Raw genomic sequence first — 18,803 nt, forward strand, 5'->3', positions numbered from 1 at the left:
AGTGGATTGGATTCTTGGATAAATCTAGTTTCAATTTAAAAAAATTTGTTCAGTTTTGATTCAGTTTGATATACTGACACAGTCGGATACGAGATGCTGTAAAAAAATTTCTGAGCAATTTATGGTTTCTATAATTTTCTGTTTATTTAACTGTTCTGAGAGTTTCACATAAAAAATTTTAATTTTGTAAACTGGATACAGTTTCTATGCGTGTTAGGATTCTTTCTGTAAATTTTTAGTAGGAACCGAATTCATTTGCTATATTGTTTTGTGGTTTTCCAGAAACTGGTTCTAATAGGTTTTCTGAAATTGCACAGGACATATTTGTAGTTTAGTTTGCTAACCCCTTTTAGCATAGTATTTTGCATTTCATGTTTGTGTGTTCGCTTTTTGCAGGTGGTTGCTACATACGGGGTGTAGTGTGTTGAAGTGTATTTGGATCTTCTGTGAAAGAGCAAAAGTGAATCTCCAATTTTTTTATTGTTTTTTTTTTCTATAGTTAATTAGGGCCTGAAGGCCACATTCAAAGTTTGTAATTAATTTACTTTCAGCTCTTGGATTGTAATAAGTCTTTGAGCAATTCCTTTTTATATTTGTTAGTTACGTTTAATTTTTTTTCAAGGCAATAAAGTTCTATTGTGTGGAATATAAAGTTTCTCAAAATTGTTCCCTGAGTTCGATCCAAGTCTCACCCTAGTGTGAGCTAGTTTTTATGATTTGGTGTCTGACTTTTACAAACCATTTTCACAAAAATACATCTTTAAAATCGATTTCATAAAACTTATACCACAACACCTGCAAACAAACAAAGCCTTCCCCTGTTGCCTCAGGTCGACCCTGCTGGTTTCCCTACTGGGTCCTCTGCTTCTTTGCCTTATCCCGCTGCACCTTGCCGCCCGCTGGTGGGTTCTTCCTTGCACGGCTGCTGGTGCCACTCCCGTTGACTCTCCTTTTCTATGATTCACCCTTGAATCGTTCTCACTCCTCATTCAGGATGAATGCAAACTCTATTGCATCATTGAAAGTCATAGCACATCTTATCATCGCACGAACCTAGAGACCGTCCTTCAATCCATGCATGTATTTTGCCACCCCCGCCTTATCGTCAACGAACAAGCTTGGGCAATAAAGCTCCAAACTTCAAATTTTGATGGTATAATCTACCAAACTCATGTTCCTCTGAACCAACTTGAGAAACTGTTGTTACATACGCTCTCGAGCATAAGTATGAAAATATGCATCCAGAAACTCCTCCCTTAAAGTCTCCCAGGGGATGTCCTCCACACCTGTGTACTTCACCCATTGTAGGGTTTCCCACCACTTCTTGGCATTGCCCTTCAAACGGTACATGCCAAAATTAGTCTACATGTTCTCGGACACTAGCAGGACGTGAAATGCTCACTCTATCTCTTCGACCTACCTCTCAACTGCCTCTGGGTTGGCCTTCTCTGAGAAGGTTGACAGATCCAACCTCAAAAACTTCTTGAACATGACTGCGTTGGGGTTCAGAGTAACCTCGGTGGGATGAACACATGTTTTCTGTTGTGTCGCCTGTGCCTGGACATGCGTAGTCTCCGTCGTTGCCAGAGTGTTGAGGATATTCGTGAGAAAAATCTCCTGCTTTTACCAGTCAGCTAGAGTGACAAAAGATAAAGCTCGGGCATGAGTACACATCTATAACATAAAGGTTTGTTAGAAAATTATACCCTAATCAAACCTACCCTCTTAGGATTGATCCCCATAAAAATCACAATCATACAAACACGTCAAATTTTTAATTCAAATATAAGAAATTAAATTAAATTTTTCCTACGACCAACAACATAGAAATTTAACAACTTTATAACAATAAGGATAAATGTATTGAATAACTCTTACCAGTGATGTAGACTGCCTCTGGAGTATGAGTCGTGACTTTCTGATAGTGGTTCGAACATATATAATAGGGCTCAAATACCAACTTTGTCTTATACAAAGACAATTTGGTATACCAAAAATGGTTTAATGCAAAATTTTAGGGTTTGACTCAGATATCAACTGTGCAACGATCCCAACTTATCCTCATAAAATATATACTTTTTTTATATTATTTAAATTAATTATAAAAATAAAATGGAAGGATCCAGGGTCTCACAGATTTAATAAATACCAAACCACACGAGATAATGCATTGAATCAACAAATGAATAATCAACTTTATTAATGAATAAAATAAATGTCATATAACTGGAATAAACAAATAGTCTATCACAATGAGCCACTATGTCAAAAACTCAGAACATGTCACACAAAACTCACATGCTCCATGTAGCAAGTCACCACATCACTGAGCTCCCAGTCCTGAAAAACAGTTTTGAAAGACGGGGTAAGAACCAAAGTCCTTTGTATAAATTCCTATAAAAATTCAACAGAAAAGAAACAACATCAACTAAATTCATGCATAATTTTAGAGGAATATAACAACAACAACTTTCATAATTAACTTACCATTCAGACATTGAAATAAGTATCATGCAATAATAAATATCATGCTAGGCAGAATAGGTATGAATGTATAAACTAATGCAAAATAGTAAAGATGCAGGATCCAATGCACATGCATGAATAACTTATTAAGTTATTTATCAAAGTTGCTTTTGTATGCATGTCTCCATTAAATGCACACAATTATAATTTTCACTTTTCTTTAAACCCGCAGGTATTCAAAATGGGTACAATATTCTTGAAGTCTAAGTTATGTTTTGAGTTCTAGCTTAACACATAATTTATATTTTATTACTGGGTTCCACACTTATTCTTCGACCGATATAAGGAATCCTTACCATCTATTGGAACATTAGGATTCATCACCTAATGCTGCAACATCAATGAAAATCCTCAACCATTGACGCCACTTTTTTGGTATACTAATAACTATAGTTGAGTTAACACCAATACCCCCGAGGCAAAGTAGCTGAAATCTCCCTAAAGCCGTGGTTGGGAGGTGAACCAATACATTGGCTTTAGGGGCACAATCACACATAAAGTTTTAGTATCCTTACGATTTTCTCAAAACTATAATCTAAGATTCCCATAGTGTGGAAGGGACATCAAAGACGAAATGAATTACAATGTTTGGTCTATTTTACCTTTTTAAACAATTTCAAGTTCTTTAGATAAGAACTGTTTTGCAAATTCATATGCAAAACCCAACTCGAGCCCTGGTCCGTCATATTTTTAATAGTGCAATTAATTTTAGAAAACCAATAATTCCAGAAATAAATTTTTGAATGCATAAGTTTAAATCAACATCATTAGAGCAACACACGCTCCTGACCCATATAGCCTGCAGTGGTTCACATCTGACCACAAAAATATCTCAAAGTGATTTATGCATCTAATGCAAAATTTTAATGAACATGTAACACACTTATTTTAAAAATGTCCACAATGCACGTTTAATCATACAACAAGAATGCACATAAAACCAATTTGCATACGCATGCAGACAAATGTTTGCAACACACATTATCATGTTCCAATTCATGCATAAACTCCCAATCACACACATGATCATACTTATGCAAACATTAAATAAATTTCAGAATTTCCATGCATATGATATGCGTATTTGTAGCATAATAATTATATGCATAACATGCATAATTAAATATAAACATTTATATAGCACAGTGTGGTCTATATGATTTCTGATCCGAACATAGCTACACTGTTCAGAAAAAAAAACATACAAAACACTGAAATATGATTAAAATCAATGTGCCACAAGCCATGAAAATCAGCTCAGATTGCACAAAACATATCATTCGACAAATCCAATCAGATTGCATGTGCACAAATATGGACAGCTTGTACCCCCACAAAGAGTGGCCAAAACTGATCTACATATAAATATATATCATCCTGCCCAATGACATGCTGTCCATCAGCATGTCACTGTCGCACTAAGGCAGGCAACAACATGTTGTTGTTGCCAACAGTGCACCGCAAATGTGATGTGAATAACACATTATGGCTACACACAAGTGCATCTCGACTGCCCATATCAGCTCACCAACAAGAAGTTATAAGCAGCCAAAACAGTACAACATAATAATATATATTGAAGCTTGATGACAAGCTTCATGACGATATGCAATTTGAGGTTACGACAGTCAGCATATCAATGCTAACACAGATTTTTATAAGGTGAACTTAAAGTTGATGACAATCACTATATAACCGAATAAAAATCAAGTTGCTAACAATCCACAACTTTCAAATATATATATATATATATATATATATATATATATATATATATATTTTTAGTATGCTGCTAAACAAGTTTATATATACAGGTCTGATGACAACCAACACTTGGAACAAAATATTCAGACAGTCATCAAGACATACACATAGAAGTCTGATAACAGTCCTCGTTACTGCACATATATTAAGTTCTAATGATGGACAACATAATCAGCAAAGAAAACTAGTGTTGACATTTGTAAAAACAACATCATGACCAATTTTGATATGCATATCAGCATCAAAACTAGATTATAAAACGTGAATTCAGATTGATGACAATCGTCCGACAATCAACCAATGTTATGACAAAAAAGAATAAGTCCAATAACAGTCCACCGTATGGTCTAACAAATCTGATTATCAGTCAGAAAAATAAATTTAAGAACAATCCACCGTATGGTTTAACAAATCTGATTATCAGTCAGAAAAATAAGTTTAATAACAGTTCACATATAATCAAAACAGATTTTATGATGTGAAATCAAAGCGATGACAGTCACATATATTAATGACAGTTGGCCATAAATAAAATCAGTTTAATAACAATTTTGATATGCATAATATATAAACATGTTTACATCTATCACATGATCTCAATCTGGTAAGCATAATAGTATGAAATAAATTTAATGACAATCATCCAGTATAGTTCAAACCGAAAAATCAACAGGGCACCATATATATACATATATATTCAACAAGAAAACACTTGGTAACCATAGATTACATGCATAGTCACATGAGCATGAACAAAATATATAAAAAAAGATCTATCTACATGCTTCCTTTATTTTTTTCTCATGTAAAAATTAAAATCACAAGTATCGACAAATCTAGAAATATATTTACATATATTTTCATATTTGTGTACATAGGAAAAACTATTATCTCAAGAAATAACCTATATATATGTATATAATCGATATTATATATACATATAGATGTATTTTTGAATTAAATTTCATATTTTTCCTTTTTCCTCTAATATCTATACATCAATTTAGATTTATGCCATTTTTTTTAGAGAAAAGCCCGTACCTTATTTTGAAAGTAAAAATAGACAAAAAAATCATCGAATTCTTGATGAGAATGATGGATTCCTCCTTCCCCTTCTTTTTCTTCCTTTCTTTCCTCTCTCTCTCTAGAATAATGATTCTAGATATAAGGGGAATCTAACTCTTTTTATCTACTTTATAGAACTTTTATTCTTTTTTATTTTATCTCTAACTATCTCCCTTATCTAGAGGACTCCTCGAGAGGGTGTCACCCTCTAGAGGCCACTATCCCATAGAGGGTAGAACTCTACCTCTCTAACCTCTCCTAATTATCTCGTTATCTTTTTTTTTATATATATTATTTAATTAGAGGTTTATCTAGAGGGTGATGCCCCCTCTAGAGAACCCATCTAGGTAGAGTTCTACTTCATGTAGAACTACACCTTATCTAATAAATAAATTTAAAATTTAATTTATTATTATATTTTATTAATGATTTAATATTTAATTATTAAATAATTTATTTAAAAAATATTGTAGAGGGTGTTGCCCCCTTCTTAATGTCCTCTCGTAATAGAATTCTACTCAATTTAACATTTAAATTGATTTTAAAGTTTTAAATTAGTCATATTTGGATTTCAGATCCGAATCTAAGATCTAAATCCATATTCAAAATTTATATGGATCCAACCTGAACTAGATCCTAGTTAATATGAGTCATAGATTAAGTTCAGATCCATATCAACTTGAATCAAATGGATCGAATTCAATCCGATTTAATTAAAAAAAATATAAAACTAGATACGGGTCATCTTTGAAAAACATAAATTTTGGGTCAACCGTAACCCGATTTTAGAAAAACGAACTATCAATGTTCTCAGAATTATGAGACGCATCTAATGGTATACTTACCTGATTTTTGCCTTCGAATTTTGCCTGAATTTAACTTGAATTTTGTTCAATTTTTGCTCAAAATTAAAGGTTAAATTTTTTTTTTTTACAAATATTAACTATCGCATTTAGATCTTGTCAGTGGGCCCTGGGCCACGCCGAAACCCAGCCGACATCACCTAATTTTAAGGTTATTTTCTATGATTTTTATCATATTCATTAAAAAATTAGCAAAAAATTTCAAAATTTTCAAAGTTATGAATCATAAAAAAAACACTGTATTAGACATGCATCCTATGAAAAAATCAAGCATGAAAAACATGCATCCGATGAAAGGCCAAATGTGTTTCTCGTGGTATAGGAAGCGCGTTTCCTATAGATTTTTTTTTTGTGTTTTCTAAACGTTTAGGAAGCACGATATTTCTGGTTTAGAAAACAGTTTTCCAGAAAACGCGTTTCTCATCTTTACAGCCACCCTCCCTTTGGACAGCTTTCTTCGGCTCTCCACTGTGGGCCCAAGGAGGGGCACGGAGTTCATAATTAGAAGAACGAAGGCTTAACCGGGAACTTTCGAACAATAGTCGCTCTATTGAGAGTGGAAGCAGATCAGGTCTATGAATTACAGTTTTCGGGCGCGCGGCTTCCCTCCTTTCTACTTCGAGGGCTCTTGGTAGAGAGAGAGATGGCTGAGAGCTTCGTGATCGTCCACAACGTGGCGAAGAGGCACAACGTCGGGATGCTGGTTCGGAGCGCGACGGCCTTCGCCGCATCGGAGCTGATCCTTGTGGGAAGGAGGGATTTCAACGCCTTCGGCAGCCACGGCTCCGCTTCCCACCTCCGCTTCCGCCACTTCCACACCCTCTCCGACGCCCGCCTCTACCTCAAGGTATTCCCATTTGCTTTCCTCGAGTTAATCTCATCGCCAGCAATCCTCTTCTTCTCTTCCTTTCGTTTTTCTGGAATCACCAGAAGGGTTTTGATTGTGTATATCAAGGACATTAAGCTCGGGCTATGCCCTTTCTAGGGCTTTTATTACTTATTCAGTTTACCATCATACTTGGTGTTTATATTACGATCTGATATATGTTAGGCGGAACTTTTTTGTTCATGTAGTAACTTTGGGATGGTTGATTGTTTTTATAATGCAGAATCCCGTCAATTTATGCTTGTGGTTGATGCTTTCAGTGTTCAAGATTTATGTTTTGCTCATTTTATTCTTTTCTGTTTGACTTGTCGCCACCTCTTTGAATGGGGCAGAATTAGTTTGGTTGGACGCTGTTGATAGATATTGTGTAGACCAAAACACGAGCTCAAAAGTTTCCAAGATAATTTTTATTCGAGATATGTGCTTAGTGGAGAAACGATGGGAGTTTTAGGGCACGTTTGGAAGCAAGAAAAACTCTCATAAGAAAAGAAAATTTTGCCTATGAGAAGTTTTGATACGATAATTTTGGTAAAATGAGTATTTTTCACTTGTTTGGGTAGCATGAGATAAATAAAATGGGAAATGTTAAAAAAATGAGAGAGAAGAGGAGAGTGGTGTGGTGGTGGAGCTTCTCAGTTTTTTGGGAGGTGGGGTGAGATGAATGGTGGTGGGAAATCATCGTTGGGTTGGTGGTGGAACTTCTTCCACACCGTTTTCCGTGAGGTGGGTGATGGTGATGGTGGTGATAGTGAGATGGATGGTGGAGTTTCTCCTGTGCGTTTTTTCCGAGAGGTGGGTGGCAGTGGTGGTGGTGATGGATGGTGAAAAATCGTGGGGAGGGCGGTTTTTTGGGAGGTGAGTGATGGTGGTGGTGGTGGTGAGATGGATGGTGGGGAGTGTAAATCACCATTTTCTCTTGGTATAAAACATTCCTCCACCCTCTCCCCCATGAGGAAACTTTCCTGTCAAAAAGTGTACTTTTTAGAAAACTTTCTGAGTGAAAAAGTCTCTCTCGTTTGCAAGGGTCGAAAAAACCGTATGGATTTTCTACTTTGTATCACTTTTCCTACATCTTTCCCACTTCCAAACGTGCTCATTTTTTGGAAGAAAACTGCCAAATTAGAGCTCCTTCTTTAGCAAAACTTTCTTACCATGAGTTTTATTCTCCAACAATACTTTTTTGTTTGAGCTCTTTTTTGAATTGGGATTTTGAGTCCCATAAATATGGATGTATTCAGTAGTTTTTCATCAATTAATCTAATTTGTATTTCCTTTGAGCTCCTCTATTCCTTGTGGATCCTAGAAACTCCTTCATGATGGTTTAAGAATATTGATGGATTTAAGGACTCTTTGAGAAGAAGATGATGCTCTTCTTCTTCTTCTACTTCTTGTTACACCTTAAAATTTCATTTGTAGATGATCTACTTTAAAGGATAAAATAATTAGGGGTTCAGTTTTTTCCAATCTTCTATTCATATGTTTTCTGTGATATTCCATCTCCCCATTCTTTAGAGGCCTTTTCATTTTGGAAACTGTAGTTAAATCATGTCAATAGGAAAAAGGGTCATTTAGTCCCTTGGCTTTCATTATTATGTGTAAATTAGATTGTATCATCATAACCAGATGGCAGGTGCATAGTGATTATTGTTGTTTATATTCTTTTTTTTTACTTCTCATCTGGTTTGTGAATTTTCCTACTGTTATGTTACATGAAACATACAAGTGGTTTGTCAACCTTTGGGTCTTTGGCACTGTCACCACATTTTCATTTTTCAGGCATTCTCAAGTATCATTTGAGATGCGTCACATCATCAGTTTGAATATGACCCAATCTAGATGATAGTGCTGCACTGGAGTGAAGAATAGGTGCCTTTTCTTTTTTTGATAGAGGAAGAATAGGTGCCTTTGTTAGAATGTTTTATTTATGTTGAGCAAAGATTATTGACCTTCATAAGTAGTGGGTGTTGATATTGAGGTTGTATAATTGGATGTCTTGGTTCATCGAGTAAGCCACCTAAGCCCCCCGTCAAGATGCAAAAGTGTAAAATAACTATGACACTACTATATATAAGCTTGGATTTTTTTTTATATAATTCATTTGCATGTATATGGGTTATGCATTAAAGAAAACTGATAGTACAAACCTATGGGAACACTAATAAATACATAGCGAAATGTAATCATGGTGGTGAAATTTTTTGTAGAGAACAAAATTGTTATAGAATGTGGTTGCTCTCTCTTTTTCTCTTTGATATTTTTGGAATCATTGTGCTCTACTAAGGAGCCCCTAGATAGAAAAGACTGATGAGAACAAGCTTATTGATCTTTCCAATGATGACGATGATCTTGATGCAATAAAGATGGTGACAATTGCTATACACATGGTAACAAATGGACTCAGTTAATGATGTATTGATCCGTTAACAAAAATTTTGTGACAAAAAGAAATGCACTCACCTTGATTTCTCAAAAGCCATTTCCAAAATCAATTTAGAAGACGTGGGGCACCTGTTTCAAGCCTCAGCCATCCTTCTCTACGAGAAGGTGAAGCGGAGGCAGGTTCAACCTTCGTAGCTCGGAGTCCACTATCATGATAATCTGAATCTAGGGTCTAAACTCCCGGCGAAATGATGCAATATACAATTTAAATCAAGAAAGCGTATAAGTACTCACACAACAAATAATGTAAAATGAATATAAAAGCAAGAGTATAGCATAAATAACTGAAATGGATCTAAATATTACATTTTTTTAGACTCAGGATCCGTTTAGTCCTCTAAGCTCTAAATTGCAAGACTTTTTTGGCAAAGCCCCCTCCTGGGGCGTGTATGATGATCTAAGGGTTGCTGAGTTGTTTCTTCTTGTTCCGGCAACACCTCCACGTAGGTGTAATGGTTCTAGGGATGAATCTAGCAGCGCCTCAACGTAGGGGTCCGGGATTGAGACGAGAGAGGGACAAAGTGAGGACAATGTTAGAGAATTCTTTCTTTCTAGGGCCAACACTCAGACATGAACTTCTTACGTGGTTTAGGTTTTAAGGGTCAACCTTTATTTACAGGTGTCAAGGATAAAATATGGGTTAGAGGAGTTTTTGGATTCAGATCCACTCTAAGTAAATTTATGTTCATCCACAAAGAAGGGATAGGGCAATCTAGCGAACATCACATAGAAAGATTTGCGCTCAAAATATGCGCAGGAGGTTGGGATAAGGCCGGGGGCCTATCCCAACATTTGAGGTAGCGGATGACAAAAGTTTTTGCCTTCCCAAAGTAGACAACAAAAACTTTTGCCATCTGGACCAAAAGGGGGATGACAAAAGCTTTTGTCGTATGATCATCAATAGACGACAAAAACTTTTGTTGTTCGAACCAAAAGGGGGCAAGACCAAAAGGGGGATGACAAAAACTTTTGCCGTTTGGTAATCAGACGACAAAAGCTTTTGTCGTCCGGACCAATGTTGTCAGTATCAGTATCGGCCTTGAATCGTTTGACCACCGATTTAGTTGCATCAGTTGGTATCGATACTCAACTGAATCGTTCTGTATCGGCCCCCCCAAAAAATATTGTGTCAATCATAACGTGACACGTGTAAAAACTCTTAAAATAATATTAGAAAAATTATTTGTTAGTATTTTTTTGGATTTATTAAAAAATAGCGCCGATTCACCCTTGAATCGTGTCGATTTTCTACTGATATGGTGTGTATCGGCCGATTCAGGCCAATACTGATAACATTGGTTCAAACCAAAATGCGTAAGATAAAAAGGGGGACGACAAAAACTTTTGTAGTTTAGTGATCACACAACAAAATGTTTTTGCCGTTCGGATAAAAAGCGGGCAAGACCAAAAAGTTTTTGTCGTCTCTCTTTTGGTCCAGACGACAAAAGTTTTTGCAGTCTGATCCAAGGTTGCCAAACTGGGAAGCGAAAACGGAAAATGATACGGGAAGCAGAAGTGAGAAGCGATGCATTTTAAAATATATAAGAAGCAGGAAGCGAGGAATAAAAAATAAATGAATATAAGAATTGAATGAGAATCAAAATAAAACACAAATAAAAACTAAAATAAAAGTGACTAATATTAAATTTCATGATGTTTTAATGTAAGAATTAAATTTTTAACAAAATCTAAAAATGATGACTACCAATTTAGCGAAAGCACGTGGAAGTGAGTGAGAAGAGTAATAGAAAACACACAAAAAACATGAAAAGTTGAGTAAGAGAACATGTAATAAGAATAAATGAAGTATGTGGAAAGCACAAGAGAAGCGTGGAGGAATCGAGGTTCTCATCAAGTTTCAGAAGAGAGGAGTATTGCGCTTCCGGAGCGAGTTTTTGAGAAGCGAGCTTCCCACCTATCTAAGAAGCTTCTGGTAATTTTGGTCTGATCACTAGAGGGTAGAAGTTTTTATCGTCCCCCTTTTGGTCTTTCCCCCTTTTGATTCAAACGACAAAAGCTTGTTGTTGTCTGATCACCAGATGACAATTTTTTTTGCCGTCCCCCTTTTGGTTCAAATGACAAAAGTTTTTGCCGTCACTTTGGAATAGTAAATCCTTTTGCCGTTTGCTACCTCGAATGTCGGGATAGGCCCTGCTTCTTATTTCTATCCTTATCCCAACTCCCTGCTCACATTTTGAGCACAAATTTTTATGTGGGTTGTTACTTAGATAGCCCTATCCCTTTCTTTTAGATGAACATTGATCCATTTTGTGTAAATGTAAATCCAAAAACTTCTCTAACCCATATCTCGTCCTTGACACCTATAAATAGGGGTTGACCCCTAGAACCTGAACTATCTAAGAGATTCTTGTTTGTGTGTTGACCCTGAAAAGAAAGAATTCCCTAAGATTGTCGTCACTCTGTCTCCCTCTCGTCTCAAACCTGGACCCTTACGCTGAGGTGGTACTAGATTCATCCTTAAAACTATTACACCTACGCGGAGGTGCTCTTGAATCAAGAAGAAATAACTCTTAGATCATCATACATGCCCCAGGAGAGGGCTTTGCCTGAAAAAAGCCTGCAATTTAGAGCGCAAAAGACTAAACGGATCCTGAATATAAAAAAGGTAATATCTGGATCCATTCAGTTATTTAGGTTTGACTCTTGCTTGTATATTTATTCTTTATTATTTGTTGCTTGAATACTTATACACTTTCTTGATCTAAACTGCATGTTTCATCATTTCGCTTAGAGTTTGGACTCTAAATCTAGATTCCCCTGATAGTGGACTTCGAGTTATGCATCCGGTTCACCTTCTCGTGGAGAAGGATGATTGAGTCTTGAAACAGGCGTCCCACATCTTCTAAATTGATTTTGAAAATGAATTTTGCTAAATCAAGGCAAGTGCATTTCATTTTGTTGCAAAATTTTTGATAACAAGATCCCAAATGGAAAAAATTAAGGTCCATCATATAATGCAGACCTTGTACCTTAATCAAGAAAACTGAAGAATATTTTGGAGTGAAGACATCGATAACTTTACTAGTGGTAGAAACAGCTGTCAGGAATTATTTTTTCAATTACAAGTTAGATCAACACATCATTTCCAAGCTCTTTTGACGTCTGAAATGGCTAAATCCACTTAGATTTGAAACATTTAAGGGCTGCTGATTCTCTAATTTTTTTCATTGCGTACAGTGCTATCAATCTAAATAAAGCTTTCTGTGATTGAGCCTTGAGGGTGTCAGGCTGTCATGTCCAGTAACCCATCTACTGTACTTGTCTTGATTTTATGAGCCTCATTGGATATAAAGACCTTGTGTTCAATGATGCCCATGTGGATTATGGTCAACTATGTCACACAGACACTTCTAACAGGGCACCGCACCCACACCCAGGCGGGTGCGACACTTGGACACAGCTTCCTTTGCGTTAGGTGTCCAAAAGTAGATTCAGTTAACCCTAATCAAGTCCATTTTTATCTATATTATATTATATAAATACACAAATGTACACAAATACACGTAGTGTTAACTTAAAACTATATATATATATATATATATATATATATATATATATATATATATATATATATATATATATCCCGCACCCCCACACCCAAGTTTTTTTAAAGTGCCGTATCGCCGTACCCGCATCCGCACCCGCACCTATGTGACATAGATGGTCAATAATTCTGGGAATATGCATGGCATGGTAAACATTGTCTTAACATATAAAGTGGGTTACATCATGATGCTAACATTATGCATGACAGGCAGCCTTTTGTTACCCGATAGGTTGGGTCATTTTTCTGCATTAGTTAGTCGATTACTTTTTTAATCTTTATGTTATTGCCTGAACACGAGGTAGCTGTGCTGTCTTATAGGATGCTTATAGTAGACTGGTTATGTAAAAAAATTCAGCTTGTAATGGTTAGCAGCATAATCAACTTCTTTTCTACTTGAGTGGACATGTGTGCCTAATCACTAAATCGATCAATTACTAGAAAAATTTTGAATCACCCTTGTCTAGATTCTAAAACAAAAGTACCAAAAGAGAGAAATTGTACATTGGAAACTAGCTATCTAAGTAAATAGCAGTGTGTTTATTTGAAATAATGAAATTTGATTGTCTTCCCATGTGGTACTTATTTCCCAATTCAAGCACCAAATTTCCATTATTTTATTGCTGCCATCACCAGCACAGCAACAGCAGCTGGCAAGCCTTATTGCACCTATCAAGTGCCTATAACAGCTGCACACTACAAACCATGTTATGATGATTCTAAATCAATTTTCTGAATTAAAAAAAATGAGGTTTTGTACACATATGCCTAGAAAAAAGAACCAAGGATCTAATAGGGTGTTATTAGGAAGTACGTCAAATAAGGTTAGAATAGCTAGGAAGGAGCTTCTAGTTATGATAAAAAGAGTTTATACTTAAGTGGTTCATTTCTCATGTATAAGATACATATTGTCTGCTTTTTCTTAAAAAAAATTAGTTGATTACTAGAAGGAGCATCCTCTGTTTCCAGGAAAGTAGTTAAGATAAAAAATTTATCCATGAGAAGTGGTCTATTTCTCATGTGCTGGTCATATCTTCTGCAACTTTTCTTTTTTATTTTTTTTCCTGAAAAATTTAGGCCGCTACCCCCTCCCATGCGCCAAAAAAACGTCACTAATGGTTTTCTTGGAAAATTTGATCTTGTAATTCAAATAGAAAAACAAATTGTACTCTTGCTGATGAACATTGAGTGTGCTTTGCTAATGATAACCGATATTTCTTTCCTTTCGTTTTCTCTCTTTTTTTGGAGGGAGCAGTGAATAATTAGAGAATTCCATGATAAATGTTTACTTTTTCATCTCATGATTGTTTAATCAACAATTGGAGAATCATATAACGCAAATTTGTCTTCAGACAACATTGGTTTTATGTACAACTTCTGTTTGGCCATTTAGGAAAAGGGTTGTGACATATGCGGTGTGGAGATTGTAGATGATGCTGTTGCTGTGCATGAGCACCCTTTCAAGAGAAGTACAGCTTTTATACTCGGTAACGAGGTAACAGTCTATGTTTTTTCAGGTAAAATGCTTGTTTCTAAGTCATCTATAGTAGAGGGTCATTATTCAATTGAAGAGTATCTGGCCAGCTCATGTGGATTGTTGATGATTATCAAGGTGTGGGATCTCCGAAGTCTACTTTGAGATTCTAGTATCAAGTGTTTCATTGAAACTTTTTGTGAACACTGAATGCAATGATACATGCAAGTTACTTTTTTATTAAAACTTCCAAAGCAATCTCCTCTTTATGAACATATCTGGAATGTCAACTTCTAGGAACAACCTACAGCCTTCTGTTCATTAAGCATCTTTGAGTGCTTTATGTTGGGTGATTTCTTTTCATTGGATTGATTGGTTCCATCTTTGTCAGGGTACTGGTCTTTCAAGTAAGGAGTGTGAAATTTGTGATTTCTTTGTTTACATCCCACAATATGGTTGTGGCACTGCTTCTTTGAATGTCACTGTAGCATCATCAATTGTGCTACACCACTTTGGAGGTATTGCTTTTGTTGCTTAACGAATTAATTCCTGAATATCACTTAAATTACTTACAGTTCCACATGAGGTGTTCAACTTTTCAGATACCCAAAATTTCCATGTGCTTTTGACACATAATAGGTCAAGGCTCAAGCTAATCAGATTATTGGGCCATTTCATCACATACCATAGCAGTAGGTGTTGTCCTTTGACTAGGTTCACACCCAGCTTGCTTGGTAGGCTCTTCCCTGATTATTATCCCCAAACCCTCTAGCTAACCCATGCAACTAGCAAGCCGTCCTGTGATGGGTGGGAAAATGATCAGCCTACCCCTCGTATTGGTTGTGTTCTACGTCTCCCAACTCTCTGTTACCCTTCCCAAAACGAGGTTTCCTTCTATTCCATTCACCAAGTGGGCATTCGGTTCACCCAATTCTTCCGCTCACCTGTTTTGTTTCTTAAGAAACATACAGTATTGATTGGCAAGCCGAGTGAAGTTGACTATTGCTTGCTAGAAGCTTTTTACTAAAGAGTTGTTGGCTTTGAGAACACTCTGACTGAGTGGACTTTGTCAGGCAGGGATTTGATTGCATACCCCTAAAGCACTCGCTTCACAGAATGAGCAAAACCTGTAGCCAAGATGCTATGGAAAGGCAACCTAAGGATTTGAGGTAGAAAGTGGAGTGAAGTCATCTTCCACTTTGTGAGTTTCTTGGCAGCTGAAATGCTGACACCCTAGAATTCAAGCAAATAAACGTCTGGTTTAATAGCAGAGTATAGGTGTTTGCGTTAGGACTTTGTCAGAGAGAGAATCCATCCACTAGCAAAACTTGTATCTGTAGAGCCCGTTTAATCTGCTTGTTTGTCACTTGCATCAGAAAATGGTTTGTTAACATGTTAGTGCCCCCTGAGCAAGTTGGCCACCCTGCAATTGTCATGTGCCAAGACTATAATTTGATTTTAGTATATCAACATATTTCTGTTTGATGTACATTTGTTTGATATTTGCTTTGTCCAGTTTGGGCAGGCTTTCATGAGAGAAATCGCGATGGAAACAAGTAAATCGTAGCAGAGAAACCAACGAAACAAACGAGGAACCATTGCACAGAAATGGCCGAGTCTGTAGCTGAGGAGCGTAAAAGCAGGAGAGAAAATTCTCATTTTGACTTATTTGATGGTGCAAGTGCTTGCACAGCTGATGATTTTCAATCTAGCATGTTAAATATATTGTTTCAAGACTAGATGTGCGTGGGTGAGGGTGCATTCTTGGGGTAGTGTAACGTGAAACTCGGCTTTAATTTTAGATGCTACTGCTCCTGATTAATGGCAAGGCCTGGGAGGTTCCACTCATCCCTTTATCATTCCTATCTTCATACTGCTTGTGAGTTCTTTAATGCAAGTTGTCTTGATCGAATCAGACTTCACAAATGTTATCTACATCATTCATTTAATGGAGACTAACATTTAAATCACCGAATGCGACTTGTGTGTGGAGTTTTGGGCAATTCAAAATTCTTCGGTTGACAAAACATAAATTTTTTTAATAAAAAAACATTTTTCATTGAAAAAATACGATTCAAGGGTTGGTTCTTATTAAATTGATCATGCTGAAACAATCTATAGGGTCTGATTTGATCAAAACAACATGCATCATAAGATTTAAGAGAGGTATGAAGATGAGGAACGGCATAGGGGATGAGTGGAACCCAAATGAAGGTGGAAAGGTTATAGTGAAAAATGTGTAGTAATTATTACTGGTTTTCTAATGACTTAACAGTCCGTTTTATTAAAAAAAAAGTCGGTTTTATTTATGCTGGCTTCATGTTACTTGGGCCTTGTTTGTTTCATGCAATGGGAAAGTGCTGACATTCGAAATGTAATCTTTTCTCACCATGAATTGAAACAAACATCAAATCATGGTGAAAAAGTGCCATGCTGTCACAAGTAGACTCTAGCTTTTCTTAACACCTACAACTTTTTATGTTTAAATCCTCTCTCCTTTTGAAAGCTTTCATATATAGGGTATTTTGGAAGCAAAAAAAATCTCATAGGATTTTTTTTTTTTGCCTATGAAATGTTTTCCAAAAGAAAATTTTTGGTTGTTTGTGTAGCATGAGAAAAACGAGCTGAAAATGTATGAGAAATTTTTTTGCTTGTTTTATGTATAATAAGAAAAATAAGGTTGGGAACTTTCTTCATCAAAGTCATCAACATGTTTTGTTTGTAAATCTTTGAAAAACATCTATATTAGCAAAGATCCATAAAAGAGGAAGCAAAGAACCAGGAAAAAAAACAAGAAAAAACTCTTTGCAAAATGGAACACTCAAGTTTATTGGATCTCCCAACTCATCACAAAGTACATGCTGCTACATTTAGAAGTTAATAAGTTGATTTATCTGCCATACACATACGATCTATGTCACATGGGTGCGGGTGCGGGGATTCGGCACTTCCAAAAAATCCGGGTGCAGCAGGGGCAAAAATGTAATGTAATATATATATATATAGAAGGGGGTGGGGGATTCCCCAGCACGGGTCGGGTTCAGTTTTTTTTTGCTGGTGTGTTTGTTTGAAGACTTGTTACCCATGTTCTGCTTGTTGTGTACTTTAGCTCAACTTGGCAATCTGATCGACCCAGCCTGCTCAGCCTGCTGCGTTCTGCTGACTGTCATGATTCAATCATGTTTGAAACTCCCTGGTCTTCACGAAAAAAAATATAAGCGAAAGGTTTGACATGGTTTGTTGGAGAGAGAGTCTTCACGAGGCCTACGGCGCCACTGCCACGCCATTGCCTAGGGTTCTTCAAATTTCATTTTATATACAGTTGCACACAGATGACAGCTAAAAAAACATTATTGGATTTGACATGTGGAAAAGAGAGGTCTACACAAGGCTACGACTAGAGCACCCATCTCGTCAGGAGAAAAGTGAATACTAATAGCCACCAAGGCTCTATCTACCACCACCATTATCATTTATTATGGAGAGAGAAAATCCTTGACGAAAAAGGATTTGGTTGGTTGAAGCATAAAGACTTCAAAAGGCTCTTGAATTTTGGTTTTAATTTTTGAGGAAGATGGATCATCATTTCCAAGTTAACAATACATTTTCCAACGCTGTGAATTAATTGTTTGGAGGCAGAAATAGCATGGGATGCCAACAAAGCTCATCAGATGTTGTGGACACAAGTGCCCCTTTATAAAACAAGAGCAGCAGCAGCAAGCAGCTGTCCAGAATTTTTTTTTTAAAAATTCTGCAGCCCATTTCGTAGGGCAATTTTTTTTAAAAAAAAAAAAATCCAAACAAAAATGAACCGAAATGACCCTAGTGCGGTCAACGCACCCAAAATCGGGTTGACCGCACCCGGTGCCGCACCCGCGTCGACGCAGGTGCGGCACCCTACTAGCCGAATCCCTGTGACATAGCATACAATAGAACTGAATAGAAAGGAGTGGGTTGTCCATAGGTTTTAGATATTCATGAGGTGATCTAAAGAAAATCTGTACTTGTTTTATACACAAGTCTGATAATTGGTATCATGATCATCCAAAAAGGACAAGCCTACCAATATCATTTCTAACAACAGTATATTTGTAACAAGATCATTCTTTGCAACATAATTGTAAACATCCACAATCTTAGTATTATAACCATAACACATACTTAGTCTAAGCATTACAACCATAGAAATTCAACATCAATAGTGTTTAAATTAAAAACTCA

General features: G+C 36.4%; 1 protein-coding gene across 1 annotated transcript; it reads left to right on the plus strand.

Moving 5' to 3' along the window:
- The first annotated feature begins 6,769 nt into the window (after nt 1-6,769).
- Nucleotides 6,770-16,441, plus strand: LOC149842318 (uncharacterized). The gene is made up of 4 exons (XM_090001383.1): nt 6,770-7,065; nt 14,502-14,603; nt 14,974-15,100; nt 16,099-16,441. The coding sequence occupies exons 1-4, from the start codon at nt 6,862-6,864 to the stop codon at nt 16,140-16,142; spliced, it is 477 nt and encodes a 158-aa protein (XP_089857509.1). The 5' UTR covers nt 6,770-6,861; the 3' UTR covers nt 16,143-16,441.
- The last annotated feature ends 2,362 nt before the right edge of the window (nt 16,442-18,803 follow it).

Source organism: Nuphar pumila, chromosome 3 (assembly GCF_984573655.1).
Source record: "Nuphar pumila chromosome 3, dmNupPumi1.hap1.1, whole genome shotgun sequence".
Classification (NCBI taxonomy): domain Eukaryota; kingdom Viridiplantae; phylum Streptophyta; class Magnoliopsida; order Nymphaeales; family Nymphaeaceae; genus Nuphar; species Nuphar pumila.

Bases quoted from the DNA above. Each gene is read 5' to 3' on its own strand.
- LOC149842318 (XM_090001383.1), top strand. From the start codon at position 6,862: ATGGCTGAGAGCTTCGTGATCGTCCACAACGTGGCGAAGAGGCACAAC. The intron at 7,066-14,501 runs GTATTCCCATTT...TTGGCCATTTAG, and splicing joins ACGCCCGCCTCTACCTCAAG to GAAAAGGGTTGTGACATATG. The intron at 14,604-14,973 runs GTAACAGTCTAT...CATCTTTGTCAG, and splicing joins CTTTTATACTCGGTAACGAG to GGTACTGGTCTTTCAAGTAA.